Here is a 12,500-nt window from a genome sequence, read left to right as displayed (position 1 = left end):
GTGTTTCTTTGGTCACCACTACAGAAGTACTAGAAGAAGCTTATATATGCATTCTCTAGTACATAAAAATGGACCATACTCAGTAGTATAAAAACCAGATTTAATTAGTACATATCTATTTCTTTTGTTTCCATCTACCTTTTCTTTCTTTCTCTTCTCATCTTCCGCCAATACTTTTCCATTTTGTTGGAGTTCTTCCCATTATTTTTTTCCTTTTCCAATTTCTAATCATTATCGCTTGTTTTGCTTCCTTCAAATTTTTGCTTTTCTTTTTCGTCTCATTTTTCACTATACTTTGCTTTTCTATAATGTAATATTTCTTTCTTCTTTCTCCCTCTCTTTTATCTCTTTCTTTCTTCCCTCTTTTGTTCTTCTATACTTCCCGTCTTCCTTTATCCGGTACACATTCCTCTGTGTATTTTTTATTTTTTTTTCCTTTTCCTTCACTTACACTCCTTTTCTTTTCCTTCACATTTTTATGTCTTGTTGTACATCCTCTCTTCCTTATCTTATTTTTTTGTATGGCTTTGTCTTCCCTTTTGTTTTTTTTCCTTTTCCTTTCTCATTATTCACTTCTTCCTTCTGAGACATGGATAGATAAAGCCCATAAATATTTTTAGCGGAGTATGAATTGTTCAAATATACAACATTTAACAGTGAAAGATGCGACAGACACAGTGGCGGCGTGGTCTAATCTGCACGCCAGAGCAGGTCTTCGCCCAGTTTTATGTAGAGATTTATTAATTGTTAATATGCTCAATCGCACAGATGAAGACACAGGTCACGTAAATAGCTCCACTCATTCTATTATCTGACACAAATTTTATATAAGTTATGTTATCAAATCTCATATATCTGCAACCATTGTGATAATATTCTTTATGGAGACTATAATTTGTCGGTAACTAAAGTAGAATGAGCCATTAAACTTTCGCTCCTATCTTGATATAATTTATATGAGTAATAATTTCAAGAAAGTGCTTTGCATCAACACAATGGCAAGAGGAAGTAAGATCAGGTATTGTTTCGTTAACAAGTAATAATCCTGAATTAATTGTAAGTGATCGCCTTGCCATAAGAAATAACAGCGGATCATGTATCTCATGTCAATAAGAAAGTTCCTGACTGCACTTTTATTCAGGATGTCTCCCCGCACACTGGAGTGATATTGTATCTGCACACGGCATGAATGAGTGAGAGGAAATATTTATGGAAATTAAAAAGCAACCAATTAAATCTTGCAATCGTCTTCGGAACAAGTGTCAATTAGTAATACCAAATCAAACTCACAATACAAGCAAATTATAAACAGGTTCATATAAACTGCAGATCATTATCAACGAACTCGAGATGAGAGCAATACATTTGAGTTCAAAGATTTTCGAGGGGAATCAAGAAAATTAATAACAGAGCAAGACAAAATCTTGAAAAAAAAAAAACTAATTTTGCACTCTGCAGTGCATCGAGTCCCAAGGAATTTTATGAACATGTGAGAAATAAGAAAATCATCACGAGCAATACTTTGGTTAGGGGAAATGCCCACCACACAGATAACGAAAACAGCCAATATCGTAAATGAGTAATATACTTCAGCATTTTTACACAAGCACAAAATTCCGCTGAACTTCCCAGTACATGGTTGAAAACAAAAATGTCATTGATATTTGCACTCTTTATGGAAAATAAAATCTACTACGTAATCAACATACTGAAAGAAGGCAAAATGCTTAGATCAAATAAAACTTCACCTAGATTTTAATAAGAAATGAAAATGCGAGATTTGTAATTCTCTCTCTCTCTCTCTCTCTCTCTCTCTCTCTCTCTCTCTCTCTCTCTCTCTCTCTCTCTCTCTCTCTCTCTCTCTCTCTCTCTCTCTCTCTCTCTCTCTCTCTCTCTCTCTCTCTCTCTCTCTCTCTCTCTCTCTCTCTCTCTTACTATAACTTACAATAAGCCAGTGAAAGAATGGAACTGATGATAAATTTATTCATGTCTTTTCTTCCTACTAATACTCCTCTTTCTCGTCCACCATCTTCTATCTTCACTGCTCGTCCTTGACCAAATTAAATTTTGTTTTCCTCTTCTTCCTTGTTTACGTCCTACTTCTCCTCCTCCTTTACCTTATATATATATATATATATATATATATATATATATATATATATATATATATATATATATATATATATATATATATATATATATATATATATATATATATATATATATAAGGTAAAGGAGGAGGAGAAGAAGGACGTAAACAAGGAAGAAGAGGAAAACATATATATATATATATATATATATATATATATATATATATATATATATATATATATATATATATATATATATATATATATATATATATATATATATCCACATCACCTGTAGTAGTACCGTGGAGGAGAAGGAGGAGGAGGAGGAGGAGGAGGAGGAGGAGGAGGAGGAGGAGGAGGAGGAGGAGGAGGAGGAGGAGGAGGTGGTGGTGGTGGTGGTGGTGGTGAGAGAGGAAGAGAACAAGATTTAGTTTAGACGCGGACGCGGATGAGGAACAGGGATATATATATATATATATATATATATATATATATATATATATATATATATATATATATATATATATATATATATATATATATATATATATATATATATATATATATATATATATATATATATATATATATATATATATATATATATATATATATATATATATATATATATATATATATATATATATATATATATATATATATATATATATATATATATATTACAGTAAGATTGTGAAACTAGGGATTTCGTGAAATCCCTAAAACTTTCAGTGAATTCGTGAAATTACTGTTTCACTTAGTGACTTTATGAAATTACTAAAATATCTAGGGATTTCATGTATTTTCTGAAATGAAACTCCAGTTATTTCATGAAATCCTTGATGATAGTAAATACATAGAACAACAGAAGATTTATTTGAAATTTTATTCATAAATCATCATATCATAAAAATCATGTATACGTAAAATCAAGTAGAATGTATTAGATTAGGTTAGGTTCACTAGGCAGCGCATCATTATTTACACTGTACAACTGTATGAGCTCTACACAACATGAGAAATAACATAAATAACACGAAAAAATGACATGGAATAATACTTAAGTGCGAAGTAAGGAAGAGGCACGCTTACCTGTCCAACGTCCGAGGCGAGTCTGACAGGTCTAGAAACAAGTTTTCGAACCACTGAAATTCCGGTTCTAGAAGCAAGTTTTCGAACCAATGAAGTTCCGCCCATTCCATCTCTAAGTTGGGAATGGTTTGAAAGATCAACTTGTTTGAGCACCCTGTCTAGTTATTCACCACCACCTGCTCAAGGACTATCAGCCATGGCTGTACATTTTGTTTACTCATGACGATGCTTTGAGGTGACGAGGGTTTACAGTGAAACCTGTAAATACATGAAATCCCTAAATATTCTAGTAATTTCATGAAGTCCCTAAGTGGTGCATATATATATATATATATATATATATATATATATATATATATATATATATATATATATATATATATATATATATATATATATATATATATATATATATATATATATATATATATATATATATATATATATATACGAGTATATATATATATATATATATATATATATATATATATATATATATATATATATATATATATATATATATATATATATATATATATATATATATATATATATATATATATATATATATATATATATATAAATACTCACCACTGCTCCTCGTCTGTATCTAAACGAAATCTTGTTCTCTTCTTCTTCCACCATCACCACCACCTTCTCCTTCTCCTTTTCCTTCACGCTACTACTAAAGGTAATGTGGATAAGGAAGAAGGACCTACTGCTCGTCCTTGACCAAATTAAATTTTGCCTTCCTCTTCTTCCTTGTTTACTTCCTTCTCTTCCCTCTCCTTTACTTCATATATATATATATATATATATATATATATATATATATATATATATATATATATATATATATATATATATATATATATATATATATATATATATATATATATATATATATATATATATATATATATATATATATATATATATATATATATATATATATATATATATATATCCCTACCCCTCGTCCGTCTAAACTAAATCTTGTTCTCTTCCTCTTCCACCACCATCACCTCGTCCTCCTCCTCCTCCTCCTCCACGCTACTACTACAGGTGATGTGGATAAGGAAGAGAGACCTACACGTGCTGACGGTGGGCCTCTTCACGTACAGCACGGACGCCCGCTTCTCCGCCCTGCATTCCGAGGGCTCTGACACGTGGACGCTCCGCATTGCTTCGGCGCAGCTCACAGATACTGGCGCCTATGAGTGCCAGGTGACCATTGAACCCAAGATGTCACAGGAGTTTACGCTTCATATTGTAGGTAAGTGTGTTCGTTTGTGTGGAGGGGGGGAGGGCGGGCATCGATCCTTTACTCTCTTAATACTAACATACATCCGTAATGCCCCTGTACCGCTTTTGTTAAAATACAGTGCACTTGTATCTGATTCAACCGTCCTATACCCTAACAGAAGACTCCCTCCGAACACTTTTACGATCTCGCACACACACACACACACACACACACACACACACACACACACTGAGGTTTGCACCACGCTCAGGGTGTTAGAGATTTTCCACTAATGAGCGATGAGTTATTGTTCTCTTTGAGCAAGTGTTTGGAAGCCGCATAGTGTGTTGCTGTACGAACGTTTAGCTCTCATTGACAAAGCATAGTTGATGATCACGAGTTGAGCTCGTGATTGTCAAGACCGTGGTGTATACACATTCCTCTCATCGCATATCCATCGTAATTCTGTTTGAATACACCTCGACCTTACCAACAAAATGTATCTTTCTCATTCACCTCCAAACCATCAGCCTTTGCCTCTCATTCATGTGCAGTCCATCCGAAGGACCCCATAAACAATATGATCCAAATACCATGATATCGAAATTAACCATCTCCATTCTCACACAGAATTACATGCATCTTACACACCTACACCTTTCACTTAAAATTCAAAATTTAAATGGTGTTAAAATGTTTATCCTCGAACTCTCCATCTCGGGAAAAGACAAAAAAAAAAAAATTTATGTCCCAGGTCGGATCACTCTTCTAGTATTTTGGCGCCTCCCTCACCTACTTTTACTTTAACTTCTGCAACATTCACAATCTCAAATCTAACTTGTATTTTGTGGGGCATCACCTTTCCTCTACTAGCTCTCATCTTTTCCTTATTGAAACACAGGTGTTGAGGTTACTGACAACAACCCTTTCTATGTTCCCTCCTACTTTTTTTTATCCTCACTTCCAGTAAAACCCTGGATACTGTGTCTATGTGAGCAACTACTTAACTTGCTCTTGTGCCTACGCTCATGAGCCTTCAAAATTTTCTACCATCTGGATTTGACTTCAAAGTCAGAGCGAATTAATTTGTGTTGAATATTTCTCGTTTAACTCTCCTAATTATGGATTTTTTTTTTTCCGAGAACCTAGCTTCCAAAGTACAGGACATCCTGACTCCCTTCACTTCCTCATAGGTATCCATTCTTGGAGACTTCATTGTTCACCACCAGCTTTGGCTTTCCTCTCCTTGCACTGACCAGTATGGTGAACAAGCCTTTAACTTTGCTATCATCCGTGACTTCGAGCAATTAGTCCATCACTCTTTCCATATCCCTGACCGTCTTGGAAATGCATCCAATATTTCTTGCATTTTTCCCAACATCCAATATTACTGCTTAAACTATCCGCACGGTTTGGCTCCTCCGATCACAGTATCATATATTTATCTTGACCTCCAAAGCGCAGAAGGGCGTTTTCCCTCAGCTAATTGGAGGACCTGAATAGGTATTATCCTGGTCTTCCATGGAATGACTACTGCTTCAGTGTCAGGGACTTGTTTCTGTGTGCTGAGCGCATAGCGGAAGTGATCGTGTCAGACATAAAGACGCACATTCTACACTTCATAACCTTGATCTTATTCTGCCTATTCTCGTGCTATACATAACAGAGAGGCGGTTCATAAAGAAGCTCCTGAGCCTTCCATCTAAAACTCTGCCCAAAATCATGCCAAGAATAATCTTCAACTACACAAAAATTCTTTCATTAATGGATAGTGTAAAATCCTTTCCAGATCTAACTGTCCTCGTGACTTGACACTTACCCAAAAATCTCTCCATCAAGAAAGGCAAAAGTTATTTTCTTCATTTTCTACAGTGAAGGAAATGTTATGGTTATGCAGTCAAAAAATTTATTTACGCGGAGTCTGTCCTTAAAGGCAGCAAAACAATCCACATATCTTTTATGCATAACAAGTATGAAATCGGACAAAGAGACGCGCTGGGTGGCTTGGTCACGTGGCAGAAGAGAGGGTAAGGGGGAACGGGGAGGCTAGATAGATAAATAGATAGAAAGATAGATAGATAGATAGATAGATATAGATATAGATAGAAGATAGATAGATAGATAGATAATGTAGTGCTGTGGAAATTTCCATTTGTATCAGGCATAATATCAATGTATTATTGGTGTGTGCTGTGATGTGACGTGTATATAAATTGTAAAGTTATATTAAAGGATAATTAAGGTTAATCTAGTACAAACTAAGTAATAGTTGTTAAATAAAGAAAATAAAAAAGGGTAGAAGTGTGCGAAATGCGTATAGCTTTTGCTTCTGGGCCCGTATACATAAACATTCTGAAGAGACTAAAAGTACTTTTAGAGACCAGTTTTACTTTTAATGCTAAAAGTTCCTTAAAAGTAATACTAATAATCAATTTTAAGACCTAAAATACGTTTAGCGGCTAGGAGTGGTGAGGGGTACTCCTAAGCGCCTAAAATTACTTTAGGGCGACAGGATGAGTCAGGATGACAGCCCAACACCTTAGTTTTCGGCAAAGGAGAGGCGCCCTACGAGAGTATAGTGATGCTCAGCTGATCGAGAGAGTTCTGCCTGCCCTTGGTAACATTTTATATGTGGAAGAACTTGTAAGGAATGCACTAGGGAGTCGCGCTTTAGGGAGTAAAATTAGATAAAGGCTATAAATTTGGTACAACGCAGCCATCAGCCAAAACACTTGAGGCTCATCCACTACACAGCACCTTCAGATTTATTCTCTCTCTTTCTCTCTCTCTCTCTCTCTCTCTCTCTCTCTTCTCTCTCTCTCTCTCTCTCTCTCTCTCTCTCTCTCTCTCTCTCTCTCTCTATATATATATATATATATATATATATATATATATATATATATATATATATATATATATATATATATATATATATATATATATATATATATATATATATATATATATATATATATATATATATATCCATGAGAGAGAGAAACACGTTATATAAGCTGCAGGATTCCCCACTGTCATTAATGTTATTGATGGCACACATAAAAATTACTGCATCCAGAGTTTAGGAGGCAGAATATGTAAACAAGGCATGAAATAAAGCTAACTGTAGAATGCAATTGTAGCTCATGACACCGAGATCCATTTTAAATTGTGCTTGGCAGTGTATGTGTGTGTGTGTGTGTGTGTGTGTGTGTGTGTGTGTGTGTGTGTGTGTGTCAAACTAACTTAACCCGTCACCAAACAGTCCAAGTAAATGGAATTTAATTTATCTTTCTGCATTCAACTTGATAACCTCACCCTGCTATTCCATAGTCCCTTGCTGAGAGTAAGTACAACTTAACAAATCCTTCTGAATTCAGAGCAATTCAACCAAGTCGTCTCACAGTTGCTTGTATGGAGTGGAATTTCAAATAGTTAATTGCATTCAGTCTAACTCAACCAACCCCACAGCTGCTTGCAGGGATATACAGAATTTTGAAAATCATTTTGCACTTAGCAAGAACTAGCATGTTATCCTGAAAGAGCTGCCTCTCTCTCTTTTCTTGGCTTGGCCAAGCTGCCCTTACCATTGTTGTGGTGACTTCCCAGGGGCGGGTTAGAGTCTGAACTCGCTTCATGTATATAATTAAACTCAAAATATGTCAATAGTCCGGTTCTTTTTTTTTTATCGAAAAGTGAAATATGAATTAACATTAAATACTTTTATGTATTGTTTTGACATTCAAGTGCAAAAAACATAATAGTTAGCGTCTTTCTTAAGCGTTAAGCATAGCACGTATAGCGAGTTTAAATTTTACTTTTACTCCTAGCTAAAAGTGACTTCAGAAAACTTTTATAGTTTGTTGTATACACTTTTAGCATTTACTTTTAGCTGGGAGTAAATTTAAAAATCTTTTGGGGATTTTATGTATACGGGCCCTGATGTGGGGAGCTAAAAAAACAATCTCTCTGTTTGTCCCCCTATAGTCAGTAGTAATCGCCATGTAACAGTCGCCACCATCACAACAGTCCTATTAATTAAGACGTATTCTCGCCACTCTCCCCTATAGTTAGATTCGCTAAGTTAAGAAGACCTTAGAAGCTAGGAACCACAGATAATCGCAAGAAAGCTGCCTTTAGTTACGAAAAGACGCTCAGCCACTGGTTTGGAACACCAGTGATATCAGCTCACCCCTGGCTGCCACCACTCCCAGCCGGCTCGACCCACACATAAGTTTTCATCTTTTTATAAATATATCTTGTGATGCTTTTTGTGATTGTGTGTTACCTGGGAGACACTTGGGTGAGTAATCAGGTCAAATAGTTCCCACATCCTTAAATCTTTTGGTGCCCCGAGTGAGGAAGACTAACAATGGGTACCTTTTCCAGTACTGTGAATAAGAATCCAGAGGTACGGCCCCATACTTATTATGATAACAGGACAGGAACAAGATCTAGAACTCTAAGAACTTAAGAAATGAACGTTTTGCACTGAACAATATAATCCAGTACACTGTGGTAATTACCAAGGGTTAGAAAGGAGAGTAAATAGACTAGTGGAGTTAAGAAGGTGCACATTATGCTTAAGCGAGTCACATCAAATGAAAGACTAAAACTAACCTGCATATGTGTCCTATATGTAAGAGAGGCGTACATCATATTGCTCTATGTAAGATGATAGAGTATGGTACTAAAATAACCCCCTCACATAATAAGATCAATAATAACCAATCTAGCTCTCCTACAACAGTTCAAATAGCAAAAGTAGAAATTAGTAGTCAAAGATGACTAATGAAGGCCAAGGTTCTGTTCGACATAGGAGCAGTTGGGTATACAGGACTCAACCTAACTGAGAACTGACAGAATAAGTCAGACAATATATTGTTAAGATAAATAAATTTTCTAACCTGTTAAGCCAAGTAAAAGGTACTGCCTACTTAATGATCAATGAATTAGCTGTTACTGAAGAAAACTATGATATTGCTATCAAGATGCTCAGAGAGAATTAGGATAAGAAGCAAATAACCACCAAACTGGTCTATAAACTCTTAGATTTAACCTTCTCTAATCATAATGGGGAGTTTTCAGAACTAGTGGTTGTCACCAGGTGGCAGCACAGACACAAACTCTTCTCTCACATACAAGCAATATCAGATATACCTACAGTGTTATTCTATTTACATGAAGATGCAATGGGCTTATATAATATATTTTTCTACGTAATCCCTTCTAAGTAGTAACATAAGTAAAATCAAACTCTTTTCATGAACAAATGTATATGCTGATTTTCTAGTTCATGTGAAGCATACTCCATACATGGACGGATAAGGCCCTTGTACAGAGTTAGCAGCTGGGGGTGGGAGGGAGGGATGAGAAAAACAGGCAGAGACGTCTCAGAACGCTTAACTTCACAGAAGCTGTTTTAGCTAGAGATGAGATGTGAAGTTTCCTCTTCAGATTATAAGTAAAGGACAGACCGAGGATTTTCAGTGTAGAAGAGGGGGACAGCTGAGTGTCACTGAAGAAGCGGGGATAGTTGCCTGGAAGGTTGTGTCGATTTAATAGATGGAGGAATTGAGATTTTGAGGCATTGAACAATACCAAGTTTGTTCTGCTCCAATCAGAAATTTTAGAAAGACCAGAAGTTAGGCGTTCTGTGGCTTCCCTGCGTGAAATGTTCACTTCCTGAAGGGTTGGACGTCTATGGAAAGACGTGGAAAAGTGCAGGGTGGTAACAACAGCGTAGGAGTGGATAGGACAAGAAGTTTGGTTTAAAAGGTCATTGATGAATAATAATAAAAAGAGAGAGTGGGTGACAGGACAGAACCCTGAGGAACACCACTGTTAATAGATTTAGGAGAAGAACAGTGACCGTCTACCACAGCAGCAATAGAACGGTCAGAAAGGAAACTTGAAGTTACAGAAAGAAGGATAGAAGGTAGGAAGGTAGTTTGAAAATCAAACCTTTGTGCCAGACTCTATCAAAATCTTTTGATATGTCCAAGGCAACATCAAAACTTTCACCAAAATCTCTAAAAGAGGATGACCAAGACTCAGTAAGGAAAGCCAGAAGATCACCAGTAGAGCGGCCTTGACGGAACCCATACTGGCGATCAGATAGAAGGTTGTGAAGTGATAGATGTTTAAGAACCTTCCTGCTAAGGATAGATTAAAAAACTTTAGGTAGGCAGGAAATTATAAACAATAGGACGGTAGTTTGAGCGATTAGAACGGTCACCCTTTTTAGGAACAGCCTGAATGTAGGCAAACTTCCAGCAAGAAGGAAAGGTAGATGTTGACAGACAGAGTTGAAAGAGCTTGACTGGGTAAGGTGCAAGCACAGAGGCACAGTTTTGGAGAACAATAGGAGGGATCCCATCAGGTCAATAAGCCTTCCGAGGGTTTAGGCCAGCGAGGGCATGGAAAACATAATTGCAGAAACATTTAATAGGTAGTATGTAGTAAGATGGTGGAGGAGAGGAAGGAACAAGCCCTGAATCGTCCAAAGTAGTGTTTTTTGCAAAGGTTTGAGCGAAGAGTTCAGCTTTAGAGATAGATGGGATAGCAGTGGTGTTATTTGAGATGTTCTTGGCTAGATGCCAGAAGTCACGAGGGGAGTTAGATCTTGAGAGATTTTGACACTTTCTATTAATGAAGGAGTTTTTGGCTAGTTGGAAAACAGACTTGACATGGTTCCGGGCAAAAAATATAAACTGCATGAGATTCTTGTGATGGAAGGCTTAAGGCTTAAGGCTTACCTTCTGAGGGCCTCCTCTATATCATGTACAGCACGAAAACAAGCTTCCAAGGTTTAGAAGGTTTAGATCGAGAAAAAGAGTGAGGAATGTACGCCTCCATGCCAGACACTATCACTTCTGTTATGCGCTCAGCACACAAAGACGGGTCTCTGACACGGAAGCAGTAGTCATTCCAAGGAAAATCAACAAAGTACCTCCTCAAGTGTCCCGCAACTAACAGAGGCAAAACGCCAGAGGCACCTTCGCTTAGGGGGATCCTGAGGAGGGATTGGAGCGAAAGGACAAGATACAGATATGAGATTGTGCTCGGAGGAGCCCAAAGGAGAAGAGAGGGTGACAGCATAAGCAGAAGGATTAGAGGTCAGGAAAAGGTCAAGAATGTTGGGCGTATCTCGAAGACGGTCAGGAATATAAGTAGGGTGTTGCACCAGTTGCTCTAGGTCGTGGAGGATAGCAAGGTTGAAGGCTAGTTCACCAGGATGGTCAGTGAAGGGAGAGGAAAGTCAAAACTGGTGGTAAACATTGAAGTCTCCAAGAATGGAGATCTCTGCAAAAGAGAAGAGAGTCAGAATGTGTTCCAATTTGGAAGTTAAGAATTCAAAGAATTTCTTATAGTCAGAAGATTTAGGTGAGAAGTATACAGCACAGGTAAATTTTGTTTGAGAGTGACTCTGCAGTCGTAGCCAGATAGTGGAAAAATCGGAAGATTCAAGAGCGTGGGCACGAGAGCAATGGTTATGTCGTTGCGCACATAAACGCAACATCCAGCTTTGGATTGAAAGTGAGGATAGAAAAAGTAGGATGGAGCAGAAAAGGTACTACTGTCAGTTGCCCCAAACACCTGAGTTTCACTGAGGAAAAGATGAGTTTTAGAAGAGGAGAGATGGTGTTCTACAGATTGAAAATTAGATCCTAGACCACTAATGTGCAGAAGTTAATGAAGAAAAAGTTGAGGGGGGTGTCAAGACACTTAGCTAAGGGTCGTTATCAGAAGAGTAGTCTGACCTGGGGACAGTGGTGTGGATTTACATAGTAATTTGCCTTATACTGGGCTGAAACGGTGGCAGCTTAGTGAGAGTTGATCTCCATCAGGGCAGCTGTAAAAGGAGCTGGGATATGGTCATAACAAGACTGGTTACCTCATCAGGATTGCTGGAAGTTCTCGCAGTCACATGGTAGAGGAGTTTTAGTGTTATTTGTTTTATTTGTATTCTGTGTGCGTTTGTATCCAGCCTAGATCATGGAAAGAAAGGCTGTTAGCAAGGGTGACTCACGCCCTGTGTATCCCGCGTCTGCAGGAAGTTGGAGTGTGAA

The 12,500-nt window shown here is 37.0% G+C and overlaps 1 protein-coding gene across 1 annotated transcript in view; it reads left to right on the top strand.

The window, feature by feature from the left end:
* Positions 1-12,500, top strand: part of LOC135113202 (protein amalgam-like) — a 46,396-nt gene that overhangs the window by 3,693 nt on the left and 30,203 nt on the right. The window contains exon 2 of the mRNA XM_064028339.1: positions 4,251-4,461. Coding sequence (XP_063884409.1) covers positions 4,251-4,461 — 211 coding nt within the window. The remainder of the gene's footprint in view (positions 1-4,250; positions 4,462-12,500) is intronic.

This window comes from Scylla paramamosain, chromosome 25 (genome assembly GCF_035594125.1).
Source record: "Scylla paramamosain isolate STU-SP2022 chromosome 25, ASM3559412v1, whole genome shotgun sequence".
NCBI classification, from domain to species: Eukaryota; Metazoa; Arthropoda; class Malacostraca; order Decapoda; family Portunidae; genus Scylla; species Scylla paramamosain.
Note: the sequence above shows the minus strand (reverse complement) of the source record. Positions and strands in the feature narration are given on the sequence as shown.